General features: G+C 35.7%; 1 protein-coding gene across 1 annotated transcript; it reads left to right on the top strand.

Annotated features, from left to right (window-relative positions):
• The first annotated feature begins 3,435 nt into the window (after positions 1-3,435).
• Positions 3,436-3,901, top strand: LOC149148042 (putative disease resistance protein At4g14610). The gene is made up of 2 exons (XM_089442053.1): positions 3,436-3,537; positions 3,599-3,901. The coding sequence occupies exons 1-2, from the start codon at positions 3,436-3,438 to the stop codon at positions 3,899-3,901; spliced, it is 405 nt and encodes a 134-aa protein (XP_089298179.1).
• The last annotated feature ends 16,725 nt before the right edge of the window (positions 3,902-20,626 follow it).

Raw genomic sequence — 20,626 nt, 5'->3', positions numbered from 1 at the left:
GAACAATTTGTTGAAGACCTAAAAAGACTAAAAAAGGAATCCATCGCATGGTCCAAGGAGAAGGCTCAAAAGGATGAGGAATATTTGAAGAAAATAGAACTCGAGTTAGAAATCTTGGAAGATTCAGCTAGAAGGGGTCATTAGTCAGAGGAGTCTAAGCCCCACATCCTTCAACTAAAAGCTTCTTGATGTAAGATATTGGAAGGAAGAAAGGAATCATGGCACTTGAAAAGTAAGGAAATATGGTTGAAATTAGGGGATGGGAATGCAAATTTATTTCAACAGTTTGCCAGAGGTCATCGAGTTGCAAACGCTATTTGGTCACTTAATGATTGCAACGGTGGGAGGGTTTCTTCTTTCATTGACATCGCTAGATTAGGAGTCAATCCTTTCAAATCCTTATTTAAGCCCTCGAGGGAGTCCTCTCTTGCGGAAGTAATCAACCTCACTAGACACTTTCCCAGATTTTTTGATGAATAAGTAAATCATCATTTATGGAACCTATTATTGAAGAAGAATTGGGGCGGGTCCTGCATGGATTTCAAAGGGACAAAAGAATAGGGCCAGATGGGTGGCCAGCTGAATTCTTTGTTGAGTTCTTTGTGTTATTAGGTGATGATTTGTTGAAAATGGTGGGGGAATGTAGGACCTTTGGAAGGATGTATGATGCCTTCAACTCAACCTTTATTACTTTAATTCCATAAAATGACTCCCCGCACTCCTTGATTGTGCAACATTATCAATAAAATCATTGAAAAATTATTGCAAATAGATTAAAGTCTATGCTATCCCAGAATGTTTCCAAAGAACAATTTGCATTCCTGGAGGGATGAAAAATTCATGAAGCAACTGGGGTGGCACAAGAGGGCATTCATAGTTTAAAAACAAAGAAGCTAAACGGTTTGGTGCTTAAAATTAACTTATCTAAAGTTTTTAACAAAGTCATGTGGACTTACATTCAAATGCTTCTCACACATTTAGGGTTTGATGTCAATTTGATAAACTGGATTATGTGTTGTGTCACCATTGCTTCTTTTGTTGTCTTAGTTAATGGCTCCATATCATACTTTTTTCATGTTGAGAGAGGCCTTCATCATGGGTGCCCTCTATCTCCCTTTATTTTTCTCCTGGTAATAGAGGGAATTAGTCGATTATTAACGGAAGCCAAGAGAAGAGGGGACCTTAAAGGTGTCACTATGGTTGGAGTCTTGTCAATTGCTCACCTCCTTTTGTGTATGATGTCTTGCTATTTAGTGATGGATCCAAGAGGGATTTAAACACAATCAAATTTGTGTTATCTATGTTTGAAAAATCCACTAGAATGATGATAAATATACAAAAATCTACCTTCTTTGAAGTGGGCCTCTTGAGGGAGGATATCATGCTTTCTCAAAATTTATTTCCTTTTCATACACAACATTTTGAAGAGGGGCTGAAATATTGTCACATTTATAGGGAAAGGAATGTCACCGCTGGTGCACTTTCCAAGGAGGGTATGCAAAAAATTAGGGGCACATGGAAGATCATAGAACATAATGGCAATGAATACTATGAATTCTATCATAGGTTGTTTATAGAGGATTCTCATTTGGCTTAAGCAGAGGATGGATGTCTCACAACTAATGACTTACTGATGACGATGACAATTTTTTCTAGTTTTTTGTTCATGTTATAGTTTATGTTTTCACCATTACGCTTATATGAATATGATATTGTTTATATTCAAAAATTTGTGCGACATAAACAACTCTCTAAACTTGCTTTTTGTACTTTGTTTTGTGTGATCACTATAGGATGATAACTCTTGAACATTGATGACTAAAAAACTGTTACAAAATGTCCTTTTTTTAAATGCCTCGGGCGCCTACAACATATAATTTTCATTTTCATCATAATACAAATTATGATTGAGAATAAAATCATTAATTAAAATTAAAATATCAGTACTATATATCCTTAAATCAAAATTATATTTTATTAATAAAATTTATATATTTTTGGATTATAATACAAAACATTTTTGGAAAATGTAATTAGTAATTAGTTATTTTCCATTATTTCCATGTTATAATGCGTTGGGAGTTATAATTGTGTTAATTAATTTAAATTATTGTAAAATAATAAAATATAATAAATTTAATGTGATATATTAAGAAATAACAATAAAAGTATGTATATGTAAATATACAAAAGAATCAGGAATCATTCGATGTTGCAATGTAATGAGAGTCATCTGCTTAGCATTCTCTATATACATTATAGTGTTTCTCAACATATTCTACATGGTAAAATATGGGTTTTAATAATAGTCATGTATACGAAGTGTGTCCATTTTTTCTGTCATTGCTTTTCCTCTGTTCCCTCTTTAATTGTAATGAGACTTGATGGAGGAAAGTAGCGAATGGAGAGGAGAGCCCACAAAGGACTGTAAGCACACACAACTGTGAGTGGAATGTCACACTTCCCAACTAACCCCAGAAAAGAATTGATAGCTGGTGAGGTTTTGATGGATAGCAGAAGGGGTTCACGTAGTGAAGACAGGAAGAGAAAGTACCAAGCAATGCTTTTCTACTCACCTATAGACAAAATTCAGTAATGGAGGGGTCAGTGTGGAAAATGTATGGAAATGTATCATGTACCCACCACTTTACTCCATGGAAATTGCTTGTCACCAATAAAGTTGTGTCTATTAAGAAGATTGTTGTGGAAAAGTAGTGAGGCCCATGGTGTTTTATTCTCTATCTTTTCCTCTTGATTCCACTGTCAAGCCTCTATTAATTAAGTTCATTACATCTCATTTTCTACATCCAATTCACCTCACCTACTGAGCTACATTCAATGTTTTTGGGTGCAAATTCCGCACTTGCAAATTTCTTTTGCATATTTTGCCTTTGATCTCTGCTCGGTTTTTCTTTGCTTTGGAGTTGCAAAAGCCATGGAGGCCATTGGGATTGGAGCAGCAGCCAACATCATTAGCGAAGTTTGAAAACTTGTTATTGGTCCATTTGTTTAACTCATAAAAGATGTTTTTCACTTGGATCGAAACACTCAACTTCTGCAAGGGAAGCTAACAACTGCGAGAGCCCACTTAGAAGGCACAAACAACGAATTTCAACATCGGAAAAGAAGTGCCCGCCTGTCGTAACTGATGCATTGCAAATGCTCCGAAAATCCATTGGATATGTGAAAGGGATCATAAATCGCTCCCAGAAACGAAAAAGTTGTCTTGATTGCAGCTTCCCCAAGCCCAAGATCTATAGACAAATTAGAAAATACTATACAATGATCGACAATTTTTGCAACGATCTTCAAAGTGTCATTTCATTAGTATGTGAAATTCAAGAGGTTGATTTGTCTGCACCACTAGAAGCAAGGACATTACTTCATACAATATAGGAGTCTATCTTTGAGGGCTCGAGGATAAAAGCAGTGGAGATGCAGCTGAATAAATGGCTTGAAGATGCGGAAGATCATCAATTTCGGGTAATAGGCATCATTGGCATGGGTGGCGCTGGTAAGACGGCGTTGCTGAGAATGGTATTTAACACCCACAAGAAAGTTAATGTGTTTGAAAATATTATTTATTTAACTATTTCAGAAAAAGTTTAACATTCAGGAGTTGCAGAGTGTTATTGCGAAAGAAATCAGTTTAAACCTGGGGATCGGCAGTTCTAATGCTGAGAGCAGTTCTGCTGTTCTTGACATGCGAAAGAGGGAACTTTCTAATTATCTCAAGGAGAAGAAATTTCTGCTCATTCTGGACGATGTGTGGAATCAAATCCACCTGGAAGAAGAACTGGGAATCCCCTTGGGCAATTATAAAGGTAGTAGAGTGGTAATCTCTACCCGCAGCAAAGAAGTGATTCAAAGAATGGGGGAAAATGATGACTACTCCATATAGATAAAACCCTTATCCATGGAAGAAGGATGGCGAGTGTTTGACAGAGTTGCCTTCAATGCAGGCCATTCTCCTACAAAAATTGTAGAGGATATTGCTAGAAAAATTGCAGAAGAGTGTAAAGGTTTACCATTGGCGATAAATGTTGTTGCAACAGTAATGAGGGGTAATACTTGTGCTGATGAGTGGAGTTTTGATCTAAATCAAATGACAAATGTAGATCCTAATTTTCTAAAGATGTACAGTGGCATTGATGAAGATCTCTATGGGTGACTCAAATGGAGTTACGATCGTTTGAACGATCGTAACTTACAAAACTGTTTTCTATATTTTTGTGCCTTTCCCGAAGATGTAGAGATTGAGGTGGAGGAATTGGTGGAGATGTGGATAAGGGAGGGATTGGTTAGTAGTAGAGACGTAGGACGTAGGATGCAGGTATGTAAAGATTTTAGTAGAACATTGCTTGTTTGAGCATGCTATAGATAGCAATGATAATGTCATGTGGATGCTAACTGGCCCAAAGGAGTGCATAAAAGTTCACGAAATTTTTCGTGATATGGCGCTCCATATTGGTGAAAAGGAAGAGGAATGTTTATTTAGAACAAGTCAAAAGCTAGACCAGTTTCCTGCAGAACAAGTGATGGACGATTGCAAGAGAATAACAATTTTCTATTATAATGATACTGCATTTCTGCCCATGGATTTCAGATGCCCAACACTTGGAACTTTGATCTTAGCCCAAAATGAGGGTTTAAGAGAAGTCCCAAATGGATTCTTACTCAATCTCCCCTCTCTAAGGGTTTTGGATCTTAGCAACACCAATATAACATTGTTGCCAGAGTTGATGTGGCAACTCAAATAGCTTGAATTTATAGGGTTGAATGGCACCAAATTTAGTACTCTGCTCGTTGAGGTATGCAATATTTCTCGATTGCAATATTTTCACCTTCGAGACTATCGAGAGCTAAAATCGTTGCCATGTACAATAGGAGAGCTGAAAAATCTCAAGCATTTAGATCTAGATTATTGTGACAGGTTAGTGGGGATTCCACATGGGATCTCTCAACTTACGTCATTGAACAAGATAGACTTTTTCTTGTTCAGGACAAAGGTTGTGCTAGGCATGAACGAAGGTGAGAGTGGTATGTGCAGTTTGAAGGATTTTACAAATTTTCCAAATTTGATGGAGCTCAATGTACATGTCAAAGCGGGAAAGATAGTAGACAGAAAAAGGACATGAATAAGAGTGGGTCCAATGGGAACTTGGTTGCAGATGAAGCATTTGGCATTACAATTTGATAGGAATGAGCATGAGGTAATGGAGGGTCTTCCCCTAGACATGAAAAACATGAAGAAATTGCAGACATTTCATCTTGAAAATTATCAAGGGATAAGCTTGCCCAATTGTATTTGTGACTTTGAACGACTGGAGCACCTATGGTTGATCAGTTGTGACAAACTGGAAGAGCTTCCACCATTGGAGAGATTGCCAAATTTAAGGGTATTGAAATTAGAGATGTTAGATAAATTCAGGGAGTTGGGGATTAGGGGAAGCGTTGGTGGATTTCTGATGTTGGAGCGCTTGGAGATTGATTTCATGAAGGTGTTAGAGAGTATATCAAGCTCCTACTCATCGTCATCAAATGTTGTATGGACGAAGGGTACAATGCCTAAGCTTCAACTCTTGCATATATAGTATTGCAGCGCAATCAAGAGATTGCCGGTAGGAATTGAGAAGCTTTCAAATTTAAAAGACATAGAAATTGACACTGGTGTATGAGAAAGATCCATTCAAGAAGATCATAACATAAAAATCTGCCTGGAAGAAAAGCTCAAATTATTGTAATAATAACATTTATAATAAATGTTATTAATAGTCAGAATTAAAGAAAATATGAGAATGCCATATGTAAATGAATAATTAAAGAAAGAGTTATTATTACAACTCATCTATTTTTGGCCTAGAATATATTCCATTTTCACAATTATCCTTAATGTTATTAAAGAAAAAGGTTGTTAAAAAAATCACTATTAAGTTTTTCATTTAATTTTTTTAATAAATATTTTAAATATTATATTTAATATTAATTTCTATTTTTACACTTATTTTAATATTTTAATAAAATAGTTTAATTATTTTATACATAAATCATATTACTTATTAATGTTTCTATCTTGATTAATAATTTATAAAAAAATTTAATATGTTATCAACAGTATAAAAATGATTTTATTAATTTTTCTATCTTAATTAATATATTATAACTTTTTTTAATAGGTTATTAACTCCATAAAAATGATTTTATTTATTTATGAGCATTTGTTTAATCTAAAATGCGAGAGGAATTAATATGCGGAAATAAAATTTAATGTGTATTTAATTTTTTCATATTTAATGTGTATTTAAATTTTTCATGTTGCATTCAAAATATAAAGAACTTATTTATATTTAGATGTGCTATTTACATAAGGAATTTATTTAATATAGAATGTTAGAATACTTAATATTTGAAATGGAAATTGGATTCAAATTTTTATATGTAAAAATCTAAAAAAAAACATGCTTATATTTAATAATTTCTTAAATTTAATAAGAGATAAAAAAAAATTAATTAGATTTGTGATTTTCATCTATTAAAATTGTCAGGCCAGGGTAACTCCAGAATGGGCAGAAGAAAACTGATTGATTATTTCATTAGAGAACTATTGTTTATATACATAAATGAGATGGATCAGTTCATCTTCTTGATGACTGTTCACGTTCCAGTTTACCCAACCGCTGAGGATTAGGTGTGAACCTTCCCCCCCTTAATCTGAAGGGATGTTGGTGAGTCCAAGCATCATTCTGAATCTTTCAAGCTTTTCTCTTCCAAGTGCTTTGGTGAAGATGTCTACAATTTGCTCATTTGTGGAACAATGACGGAGATGGATTGTTTTGGCCTCAACATGATGTCGGATCAGATGATATTTAGTATTGATGTGCTTAGTACGATCATGGAACTTTGGGTTCTTGGCAAACTTTATTGCAGAGGTGTTATCAATCATGAGTGGAGTTGATTGTACTTGTTTTACCTACAAATATTCAAGAATTTTCCTGAGCCACACAATTTCTTTCGTTGCTTCAGCTGCTGCCACGTATTCTGCTTCTATTGTGGAATCTGTTGGAACTGATTGTTTGTGTGATCTCTAGGAGACAGCTCCTGATCCAAGACTCATAGCATATCCTGAAGTAGATACCCCAGTTTCTTTGTCTCCATCGAAGTCTGAATCAGAGTATCCAATCAAGCTGAAGTCGTCCATCTGTGTATACTTGATTCTAAGGTCTTGAGTTCCCTTCAAGTACCTTAGAACTCTTTTTGCAGCAGACCAATGTCCCTCACAAGGTTTTTGCATAAACCTGGAGAGGATTCCAACAGCAAATGAAATGTCTGGTCTGGTAGTAGTGAGGTAGATGAGACTTCCTACAAGCTGTCTATACTTTCTTGCATCCTCAGATTCCTTTCCTTCAATAGATGTGAGCTTCAAGTTTTGTTCCATTGGAGTAGAAAGAGGATTGCACTCTGTCATGCCAAATCTATTTAACAAATCTCCAATGTATTTCTTTTGAGAAAGAAATATGGATTTTGGATGTTGGGTTACTTCAATGCCAAGATAGTAATGAACATAGCCCAAATCAGTCATTTCAAAACTTTTTCCTAATTCTTTCTTTATGGATGCAATATAACTTTCATTTTTCCCTGTCATTAAAAGATCATCTACATATACCACAAGATATACAACTGTTGTGCCAACTTTCTTGACAAATAAAGTTGCATCATCAAGATCAAAATGTTTGAAGTTGAGTTTCAGAAGATGCTCAGTTAGTTTTTCATACCAGGCTCGTGGTGCTTGTTTGAGGCCATACAAGGACTTCACAAGTTTGCATACTTTATGTTCATGTCCTTTCACAGCAAATCCTTCAAGCTGGGACATAAAAACATTCTCTTTTAGATGTCCATTCAAGAATGCAGTTTTTACATCCATTTGATGGACTTTCCAACCGTTATGAGCAGCTAGTGCAAAGAGTGTCCAGATGGTGGCCCATTTTGCTGTGGGGGAAAAGTTTCCTCATAATTGACTCCTTCCTTCTGTGCAAAACCTTTTGCCACAAGCCTAGCTTTGTGCTTGTCAAGTGAGCCATCAGCTTTGTATTTGTTCTTGTAGACCCACTTGCAGCCAATTGGTTTGGTTCCAAATGGAGGATCAACCAGCTTCCAAGTGCCATTCTTTATGAGGGCATCATACTCCTTCTGCATCGCTTTTTTCCATTCATCATGAGAAGCAGCTTCTTTGAAGGAAGTTGGTTCAAAATCTGTAGACAAGTTCAATTCACAATCATAAGTAACATCCATATCAACAGGTGAATTAGATTTATCTACATCACCTCCATCTTGTCGGTTTGTATTTCTGGTTCCTATTTTTCCAATTTCATCAGGATGAACACTTTCAAGTGTCTTTGTCAGCCACTTTGGGGGACCTTTTTGAGATGGTCCAGGCTGCTCTGTTGATTGAGTTGGGACTGAATCAAGATTGAGTCTCCCAATTCTATCAATTACATCACTTAAAGGATCATCCGGTGTTGGAGTTTCATGCAAGGGAGATTGTTCTTCAGAAGAAGATTCCACATGTTGATCTAGTATAGGAATCCCCCATTCAAGATGTGGAATCTGATTATCAAACTCTTGAAATGATTTTGTTTTTGTGAATCTATCCAAGCGATCAAGTTGCCGCTCAACAACACTGTCCGATTTGGATGATTCAAGAAAAATGACATCTCTAGATACAACAAACTTTTTATTTACTTCATCATAGAGACGATATGCTTTAGAGGTGTTTGAATACCCCAGGAAGATACACTTACGACTTCTAGCACCAAGTTTGTTTCTATGTACCTTTGGTATTAAAGCATAACAGGTGGAACCAAAAATCCTGAGATGTTTTACCGAAGGAACATGTCCATACCACAATTCATAAGGAGTCTTGTTTCTTATAGCACTAGATGGACATCTATTCTTTATATATGCAACACATAGAACAGCATCATCCCAAAACATTATCTTTACATTTTTGAAGAAAATCATGGATCGTACCATATTCAAGATTGTTCTATTCATTCTTTCTGCTACACCATTCTGTTGGGGATTATAAGGTACAGTTGTTTGATGTTTGATCCCATGTTGGCGAAGATAGTTTTCAAATTCATTTGATGTATATTCTTTTCCATTATCAATGCGAATAGACCCAATATGACATTGTGCATCATTTTCAATCCACTTATGAAAATTCTTGAATGTTTGAAAAGCATCAGATTTGTTCTTCAATAAATAAACCCGACACATTCTGGTGTAATCATCAATAAATGTCATGATATATTTATTTCCATTTGCAGAAGGAACAGGCATTGGACCACATAAATCTGAATGAATGAGTTCAAGCTTCCTATGTGCTCTTGAATGTGAATCATGAAAAGACTGTTTGCTATGCTTTCCTAGAATGCAAGCATCACATTGCTTATGTTTTCTAGGAATTGTAGGCAAACCAGCAACACCATTTTTCTTCAACAAGTAGAGAATATCATAGTTTAAATGTCCAAATCTAGCATGCCATAATAAACTTGACGGAAGTGTACCTTCTTCATGATGAGAAATATATGAGAAATGTTGTGCATGAGCAGAGGTTCCTTGCAGTTTAAGAAGTCTTTCTTCTTCTATACCCCTCATGACAAGTGAGTGGTCAGATGCCTTTCTTACCTCAAGCTTGCCATCAAACATATGAATGGAGTGACCTTGCTGGCGAATGTGGACCAGGGACAACAAGTTTCTCTTGAGCTGTGGGAGATATAGAACATGGTCCAGAAGAAAGTCTGGAAGACCAGGCAGTTTAAGCCTGATTGTGCCAAGCCCTGATGGCTTGATATTTGACTGATCTGCAAAGTATACTGCTCCATCAACATTGTCAGTGAAATCTTCAAAAAAATCTTTCCTATGAGTCATATGACAGGTTGCTCCTGAATCAAGCAGCCAATCATTTTTCGAAGAAGAAAGTGAAGCATTAAACAAATCTTCATTTACTCCAATGTTACATTGTGCCTCAATATAGTGAGCGGATTCAGGTGCTTTAACCTTGTCTGTATCATCAGTTTTACCTTTCTGCTGATTTCTTATCTGCTCAATTTTGTCCCATGGTAGCTTGCATTTAGAAGCATCATGTGATCCATTCCATTTGCAGCGAATGCAATGCAGATCTGCCTTTTCTCCTTGAGAATGTCTGCCCCCCCTGCCTCTGAAGTATCTTCCTCATCCTCTTCGTCCACCTCTTCCTCTTTTAGAATCTTGAGCAGGATGCTTTTCTTTATGAGCAAGGCAAACAGTCTCTTCAGAAGATTCAGGGACTGTCTTCTTTCCAAAGGCTTTCTCTCTTTCAGCAAACTTTTTCACAAGAGAGTCAAAGGTTATATCTTTAAGATTTCCATTTGCTTGTAATGACTCAAGATAATTGGAGTAGGTAGGATAGAGTGATTTGAGAAAGGAAATAAGAGGGATATCCAGCTCAACCTTAGTGGATTTAATATCATGCATTATAGACTTTACTTCAGATGCAAGAGCAAGAGGATCATTATTTTTTAGTTCAAGAGTGAAGAGTTTAATCATGAGCTGAACAACTTCAAGTGCAGAATGTGAGTAATAGAGCTCTTTCAGCTTTTGTAAAGTTTCAAAGGCAGTGGAATAAGATGAAATATGATGACTTACTTCTTCATTTACAGATGCTGCGATCAATGCATAGGCTTTACTGTTCTTGTTTTCCCAAATGACAAGTTATTTATCTGATGTAGGCTGCACAGGGTCTTTGTCTTCTTCTCCGACACACACTCCTTTCCACAACTCATTGTAGATGAGGGTGTGTTTTACCATCCGAGACCATTCAGAATAGTTCTCCTTGCCAGTGAGAACTATTCCTACCATAGAGATGATTGAATGCATTCTGTAAAAAATTTCTTCTGCTAAAAAAAAATCCTTACGTTACAGCCTTCAAATCCCTCTAATATTTGCTAAAAGCATCAGCATTTCATTTTACATATCACTGCAATACTACTATGTTTTGAAAAAATGCGCAAGGGATCACTTCAATATATCACTTCATTGTATTAATATATCACTTCAATATATCAATATATCATGCAATACTACAAATGCTTTGGTATATAAAACATTCTGGAAACACCGCAATATTTTGAATGATATACAAACGCTTTGAATTATTTAAACTGTGTAATATCATGAATTCAACAAACTGCTCAACGCTATACCAAAACCGCCATCATAAATATACACTGAAGTTAAAAATCAACTGCATAATACTCAACACTTTTAACTATCCCAGCAGCTTCGTGTCCAAGAATGCGTGGAAAAAGACCGTCTGGATCCTTTCCGCTTCAAGTATAGAGCCACATGCAATATCTTATGCGGACCTCCCCAGCCTGAGGTGTGGCGACTTGGACATATTCAATATACATGCGTTAGCTGTATCCATTCATTTGATCTCTGTTTCTGTGTATATAACCCTCGGCGATGTCGACACAGGGTCAGGTCATCACATGCAAAGCTGTTGTTGCATGTTGGTGAGGGTGTTACTGCGGTTCAACCATAGAGAGAGGAGCCGAGGCGTAGAGCGGACTTGCGAAAAGATTTGAATCGAAATGGCGATTCAGGCCAGGATTAAGGTTCATGAACTCCGCAACAAGAGCAAATCAGAGTTGTTAAGCCAGCTCAAGGAGCTCAAGGCTGAGCTTGCCTTGCTCAGAGTTGCAAAGGTCACCGGAGGAGCGCCCAACAAACTCTCTGAGAACAAGGTCGTGAGGCTATCAATAGCTCTGATCTGAGGCTCGGGGGCGTGACGAGAGATGTCAACGGAGACCCGGATGAAAGAGGGGCAGAAAAAAACATCTATTATGTCACCGGCGAGAGCAAGAAGGCGGTAGATGCTAATGCTATCGATGATTATGCCATAGGGAAGCTCAAGGAGTACGATACCATACGATGGGGGAATGTACCTGAGAACAACGAGCTGCAAGTCGGCGTCGGAGGATCCAAGGGGTCGTGTACGCCGTTTCCTTTGAAATCTCCTCAACGGAAGGATTTTGATTAATCTTCAGTATTTCCACAACGTCCTCGATGATCTGTTGCAGAGCCAGTGCATCTGGTGTGGAGAGGCAGCGAATCAATGGAACGCAGGACAATTAATGACTTTTAACTGATGCGCAGAGAATTAATGACACTCAGGACAGATGCAACGCTCAGGATAGAGCAGCACTCAGGACAGAGGAGCGCTCAGGACAGAGATAAGGGAGTTACAAGGAATCTGGGACCTGTGCTCTGATACCATGTCAGGCCAGGGTAACTCCAGAATAGGCAGAAGAAAACTGATTGATTATTTCATTAGAGAACTATTGTCTATATGCATAAATGAGACGGATCCGTTCATCTTCTTGATGACTGTTCACGTTCCAGTTTACCTAACTGCTGAGGATTAGGTGTGAACAAAAATAATGATAGAAAAAATTTGAATTTTAATAAAGTGAAGTATTATTTTGTTTATTCGAATTCAAGTTTCTGTGATCCATATCATAATGTATAAAGATTTTTTTGGAAGAAGGCACATTGAAGATTTTGGTCAATGCATTTGGAACCAAAATATTCAATATAACCTCTTCCTAAAAATTATTTATACATTATTATTTTGTTTATTAATATAAATAAATAAATATTTGAAAATATAATTTTATTTATTTAAATGATTTTATAATAATAATATTATTGACACCTAATCATCAGGATTGGGTGAATAACTGAAATTGATGTAAATAAATAATAGAGAATATGAATAGTCATCAGGAGATGAAATGAATAGTCTCTCCCTCATGTATATAATAAATACCAACCTGAATGAATATCAATGAATTTTTTTTGAGGAGTTACTGCCTGGTTTGACATGGCATGAGAGCCAACGCCATTTTTGGCTTTCCTCTGCTTTGTAACTCCCTATTCTGACACTGAATCCTATGCAGACTGGCTAGCCTAACAGCTCTAAGGCTTCCACTGGCCTGCTATACTACTCCTATTGTTGCTCCATCTACTATTATTCTCTGCTCTGTTGATAACTTTGTTTTTACGCTGCTCCTACAAAACACTCACCAAAATATGGTTAGGTTTGGGTAACCGTATTGAGTGAATAGGCCCTAATTGACATTCATTCTTTGCCCACTCGAGAGAAGGAGGCCCTACTCCCATCTGCATTGTTCTTGGTTAATCATTGTGCGTTGTTCTTGAAGACTTGACTGCTGAGGTTTTGGAAATTGATGGTAATGCTGCCTGAGATGGTGCTGGTGGCTACGACAACGGTGGTGGAGGCAGCTGATATCAGTGTGGTGATTTGGTAAATATTGTCTATGCGTTGTTTTCTTATAAGGTTGTCTCTCTCCACGTTGCTGGCCTCCACGTTGCTCTCTCCACGCTGCTGGCCTCCCAACAATAAGCATTGCCTCCAGAAAAGATTTTGTACGTGGATTCCCAAGGCTGATCCGTTTTTCTAAATTCCTCACAGGCCAGAGGAACAGTCTAATCGAGGTGACTGATTTGTTTGTTCTTTTACTGGTCAAAATTCTTTAATGCTTTAACACATTGTGATGCTTCTCGGCCTTTAATTGAAGAGTGTGATGTGTGGGAACACCGTGAGAGTGCATTGAATGTTATATGAAGCATTGAATGTTATATGAAGCGAGGATATCATGGCATATCAATATGAAGATAAATGGTGTGTTTGATTGGTATGTTCACCTGCTGTTGTTTGTTGAAAAAAACATGTTTTGAAGGTCGATAGTTACACTATTCATGCATTGGTGTAATGTCGTGTAATGGCTATGAGTTAAGGCCATCATGAGACCATGTGCACAATAGTACTATGTTTCAATATAGTTTGAATACTCTAAGTTTTTCATTATAGTACTATGTTTCAATATAGTGTTGTCATACCAATACCCCTTTGAATTGTAATTTTTTAAAATTACCAACAGAAGTACAATTTTACAGTATATTGCGAGAAGTATTTTTTTAGCAGCAGAAGTTTTTTTTCTAGCAGAAGTATTTTTATAGCACATATATTTTACAATGCATTCAATCATATCCATTGTGGGAATAGTTCTCACTGACAAGGAGAACTACCCTTAGTGGTCCCATATGATAAATCACACCCTCATTTTCAATGAGTTGTGGAAAGGAGTGTGTATTGGAGACGGAGACAAAGAGCCAGAACAAGCTACCTCAGACAAAGAGTTTTCCATTTGGGAAAATAAGAATAGCAAAGCCTATGCGTTAATTGCAACATCTGTAATTGAAGAGGTGAGTCACCATATTTCACCATTTTCAACTGCTTCTGAAGCCTTACAAAAGCTGAAAGAACTCTATGACTCACATTCTGCACTTGAAGTTGTTCAACTCATGATTAAACTCTTCACTCTTGAATTACAAAATAATGATCCTCTTGCTCTTGCATCCGAAGTAAAATCTATAATGCATGATATCAAAGCCACTAAGGTTGAATTGGATATTCCTCTTATCGCTTTTATCAAGGCACTTTATCCTACTTACTCAAATTATCTTGAGTCATTGCAAGCAAATGGAAATCTCAAAGATATTACCTTTGAATCTCTTGCGAAAAAATTTGTTGAAAGAGAGAAATAGTTTGGAATGAAGAAAATCCTTGAATCTTCTGAAGAGGTTGTGTGCCTTGCTCATAAAGAAAATAATATTTCCCAAGATTCTTCTAGAGGAAGAGGTGGTCGAAGAGGAAGATGAAGATATTTCAGAGGCAGGGGGGTAGACATTCTCAAGGAGAAAAGTCAGATTTGCACTGCATACACTGCAAAAGAAATGGATCACATGATGCCTCCATCCGCTCATTATGTTGTGGCATAATGTAATATTAGATTAAATGAAGATTTATTTAATGCTTCACTTGCTTCTTGGAAAAATGATTAGTTGTCTGATTCATGAGAAACTTGCCACATGACTCATAGAAAATATTTTTTTGAAGAAATTACTCACAATGTTGATGGAGCAGTATACTTTGCAGACCAATCAAAAATCAAGCCATCAAGGCTTGGCACAATCAGGCTCAAATTGCCTGGTCTTCTAGAATTTCTTCTACATCATGTTCTATATCTCCCATAGCTAAAGAGAAACTTGTTGTCCTTGGTCCACATCCACCAGCAAGGTCACTCCATTCATATGCTTGATGGCAACCTTTAGGTGAGAAAAGCATCTAACCACTCACTTGTCATGAGGGGATAGAAGAAGAAAGGCTTCTGAAGTTGCAAGGTACCTCTTCTTGTGCACAACATTTCTCATACAATTCTCATTATGAAGAAGTTACACTTCCATCAAGTTTATTATGGCATGCTAGATTTGGAAATTTGAACTATGACAAACTCTGCTTGTTGAAGAAAAATGGTGTTGCTGGTTTGCCTACAATTCATGGGAAACTTAAGCAATGCGATGCTTGCATTCTATGAACGCATAGAAAACAGACTTTTCATGATTCACATTCAAGAGCACATAGAAAACTTGAACTCATTCATTTAGATTTATGTGGTCCAATGCCTATTCCTTCTGCAAATGGAAACAAATATATGATGACATTTATTGATGACTACACGAGAATGTGTTGGGTTTATTTATTGAAGAAAAAATCTGATGTTTTTCAAATATTCAAGAACTTTAATACATGGATTGAAAATGATGCACAATCTAATATTGGCTCTATTCGTACTGATAATGGAAAAGAATACACTTCAAATGAATTTGAAAACTATCTTTGCAAACATGGGATCAAACATCAAACAATTGTGCCTTATAATCCCCAATAGAATGGTGTAGCCGAAAGAATGAATATGAAAATCTTAAATATGGTGCGCTCCATGATGTTTTTCAAAAATGTAAAGTTGATGTTTTGGGCTGATGCAGTTCTATGTGCTATATATATAAAGAATATATTTCCATCTAATGCTATTAGAAACAAGACTCCATATGAAATGTGGTATGGGCACATTCCTTAGGTAAAGCATCTCAGGGTCTTTGGTTCCACCTGGTATGCCTTGATACCAAAGGTACATAGAAACAAACTTGGTGTAAGAAGTCGTAAGTGTATCTTCCTGGGGTATTCAAACACCTCCAAAGCATACCGTATCTATGATGAAGTCAATAAAAATTTTGTTGTATCTAGAGATGTTGTCTTTCTTCAATCATCCAAAATTGACAATGTTGTTGAGCGGCAACTTGATCACTTGGATAGATTTTCAAATGCAAAATCATTTCAAGAATTTGAAAATCAGATTCCACATCTTGAAGGGGGGATTCCTATACTATATCAACATGTGGAATCTTCTTCTAAAGCACTCTCTCCCTCACATGAAACTCCAACAATGGATGATGCTTTAAGTGATGTGATTGATAGAATTGGGAGACTCAATCTTGATTCAGTCCCAACTCAATCAACGAAGCAGTGTGGACCATCTGAGAAAGGTCTCCCAAAGTGGCTAACAAAGACACTTGAAAGTGTTCATCCTGATGAGGTTGGAAAGATAGGAAATAGAAATTCAAACCGGAAAAATTGAGGTGATGTAGATGACTTTAATTCACCTGTTGATATGGATGTTTCTTATGATTGTGAATTGAATTTGTCTATATATTTCGAACCAACTTCCTTCAAAGAAGTTGCTTCTCATGATGAATGGAAAGAAGCAATGCAAAAGGAATATGATGCCCTGATAAATAATGGCACTTGGAAGCTGGTTGATCCTCCATTAGGAACCAAACCAATTGGCTGCAAGTGGGTCTACAAGAACAAGTATAAAGTTGATGGCTCACTTGACAAGCAGAAAGCCAGGCTTGTGGCAAAAGGTTTTGCACAGAAGGAAGGGGTCAATTATGAGGATACTTTTTCCCCCATAGCAAAATGGGCTACCATCTGGAGACTCTTTTCCCTAGTAGCTCAGAATGGTTGCAAAGTCCATCTAATGGATGTAAAAACTGCTTTCTTGAATGGAGATCTAAAATAGAATGTTTCTATGTCCCAGCATGAAGGATTTGCTGTGAAAGGACATGAACATAAACTTGTGAAATCCTTGTATGGCCTCAAACAAGCACCATGAGCCTGGTATGAAAAACTAACTGAGCATCTTTTGAAACTCAATTTCAAACATTATGATCTTGATGATGCAACTTTATTTGTCAAGAAAGTTGGCAAAACAGTTGTATATCTTGTGGTATATGTAGATGATCTTTTGATGTCAGGGAACAATGAAAGCTATATTGCATCCATAAAGAAGGAATTGAGGAAAGGTTTTGAAATGACTGATTTGGGCTATGTTCATTACTATCTTGGTATTGAAGTAACTCAACATCCAAAGTCCATATTTATTTCGCAAAAGAAGTACATTGGAGATCTGTTGAACAGGTTTGGCATGACAAAATGCAATCCTCTTACTACTACAATGGAACAAAACTTAAAGCTCACATCCATTGAAGGAAAAGAATTTGAGGATGCAACAAAGTATAGATAGCTTGTAGGAAGTCTCAACTACCTAACTACTATCAGACCAGACATTTTGTTTGTTGTTGGAATCCTCTCTAGGTTATGCAAAAGCCTTGTGAGGGACATTGGTTTGCTGCAAAAAGAGTTCTAAGGTACTTTAAGGGAACTAAAGACTTTGGAATCAAGTACACACATGTAGACGACTTCAGTTTGATTGGATACTCTGATTCAGACTTAGATGGAGATAAGGAAACTAGGGTATCTACTTCAGGTTATGCTATGAGTCTTGGATCAGGAGCTCTCTCCTGGAGATCACGCAAACAATCAGTTCGAGCAAATTCCACAACAGAAGAAAAATATGTGGTAGCAGCTGAGGCAAAAAATTAATTTGTGTGGCTCAGGAAAATTCTTGAATATTTCTAGGTAAAATAGGTACAATGGAATCCACTCATGATTGACAATACCTCGGCAATAAAGTTGGCCAAGAAGCCAAAGTTCCATGATCGAACAAAGCACATCAATACTAAATATTATCTGATTTGACATCATGTTGAGGCCAAAACAATCCATCTCCACCATTGTTCCACTAATGAGCAAATTACAGAGATCTTCACCAAAGTGCTTGGAAGAGAAAGGATTGAAAGATTCAGAATGATGCTTGGACTCACCAACATCCCTTCAGATTAAGGGGGGAAATGTTGACACCTAATCATCAGGATTGGGTGAATAACTGAAATTGATGTAAATAAATAATAGATAATATGAATAGTCATGGAGAGATGAAATGAACAGTCTCTCCCTCGTGTATATAATAAAGACCAACCTAAATGAATATCAATGAATTGTTTTTGAGGAGTTACTACCTGGTCTAAAAAATATATTAATCAATATTTATTTTAAAATTATATTTATTCTATATTATAATTTAAAACGTTGATGTATTTATATCTTTCATTTTATTTAAATAATAGTCAAAGGAATTTAACTCAAGTGGTATGGTTCATGATTTGTGTTCCATGTAGTGTATTGCATTTGTGGCAATTCTCTTTAACATCTACATGTATTGCTAGTGTTTTCTTATTTCATTTTCCAAGTTTATAATTTTCTCCCCATTACTTCTAAGAATACATCTATGAGGATTATATATGCTTTATTTCATAGTTTTAATGATTTATAAGTATGGTATTGTTTTTATTTTCTCAAACCTTTAACATTGAGAAAACTATGAGTAGTTATATTTTACAAGCAATTGTATAGAAGAAGAAAATTTATGGATGTAAATGGGACAATCTTTATGGCCTCATTCAAAATAAAAATAAAAAACTCTTGGGGTATATTTTCTATGAAGATGTGGAGATAGCCCATCTTTTCATAAAATATGTAAATAAGTTCAATGAATGAAGTGAGGCATTCAACTTTATCACTAAGAAGTCACTTTAAACTAAGTCTTTCAAAGGTAAAAGTAATGTACCGTGTGCCTTATTTTTCACTATTTGTATCATGTTATGGCTATATTAGAGTGGCAAGAAACAATTGAAGATAGATTAATTTTACAACATCCAATCTAAAGGTTAGAAAATAATTATGAAACTATACTAATTTATCAATATGAAATACAATATTAAGTTGGATATATAAACCAAAGCTTCAAATAATTTTTAAGTTCCATTAAATAACAAGATATACATATGTATTTTTTCTCAAAAAAATGAATTTGAATGTTCTTGGATCAATAGGAGGAACTCTAGTTTCTTAGATATACTTGTAATAATAATGTAAATTGTTCACCAAATTCAATGTCATGGCCTACATACAACCTTATATGAAAAATTCTCTTTTTATTTTTTATTTTTTGTATAAACCTTGTATATTATTAAGTTGCCTTCATAGATACCAACAAAATAACATCTTGATTATATTTCACTTATATAAGCATACATCTCATGGATTATTAGATAATCATTTATCACAACGCCATTTATAATTCACCTCCCAAGTTTTCTATTGTATGTCTTCTATATTTTCTTTCCTTTATATATAACAATATTTATTTCCTTAAATTTCTTTTGAATAGAACAAGGCGCTTTTGGCTAAATGACAAGTGGTAATGAAATGAACAACATTTGACATTTTTAAACCATCAAGTAGAAAGTGCTCTTCTTGAGGAACAAGAGGATGATCCACATTGAAATTATATTTTGCATCCAAAAAGATGGTATGAATAGGCCGTTATGTTACATTTTTAAATGTTAATATCTTTGAATAATGTATAACCATAGTAATAGTATAAGTCAACTATAATGTATTCAAGAGAGATAATCCTTGTTCACTGACTTTTCCCATAATTAGCATTTCATTAAGATACTCAAGAAAAAATTCCCCACTATTATGAGTAGGATATATAAGTAAGCTACAATAACAATACACGAGGGAATATCAAGGTGGTTTGTTAATAATGTTATTAAGAAATGAACATAATACATCACATGAGAAGGTAAACATGTAGACATTTCATGTATTTTACACATGGTAACAAATCCCTTAGTTCTCTTAAAAACACTCATTGCATCATTGTTAATTTATCTATTCCCCTTGACATTGGCAGTAAATTTAATTGTCATTATGCATAGAGGAAGATAGTGTATGAACATGCATATAACCTTTTTGAAAGTTACAAACAACATAATTATGAAGATGGAAGAAATGCTCGCACAAATAAAATCACACTACTACCTTGGGATTTCATAGGAGTTCTCACAACCCATTCTCACTCTTCTATATTAAAGACTTCCAACGCAACATGGAGGCCTTTTTGAAGTTCCCAATTCGTAGAATTTGGTCCACATTAACACCTACTATTACACTCCATCATGTCTATTGTGAGCCATCCACACTGCAACAATAAAAAATATGTAGAGAATTTTCATGTAATATAAACATAATGCAGAAGGATGATTGCTCATTCTTAAAAAAACAATTTTTACTGAAGTTCATTTCCTCGAAGAAATTTAAACTTAAAAAAATGTTGTTAGCATATTCAATTTTGAAAAACAAAATTATTAATCCAAAAAAAACATATCTTGACAAAATATATGTAAGGTA

This window comes from Pinus tabuliformis, chromosome 9 (genome assembly GCF_031772625.1).
Source record: "Pinus tabuliformis cultivar Carrire ecotype Pingquan chromosome 9, CPIR1, whole genome shotgun sequence".
In the NCBI taxonomy this organism is placed as follows: Eukaryota; Viridiplantae; Streptophyta; class Pinopsida; order Pinales; family Pinaceae; genus Pinus; species Pinus tabuliformis.
Note: the sequence above shows the minus strand (reverse complement) of the source record. Positions and strands in the feature narration are given on the sequence as shown.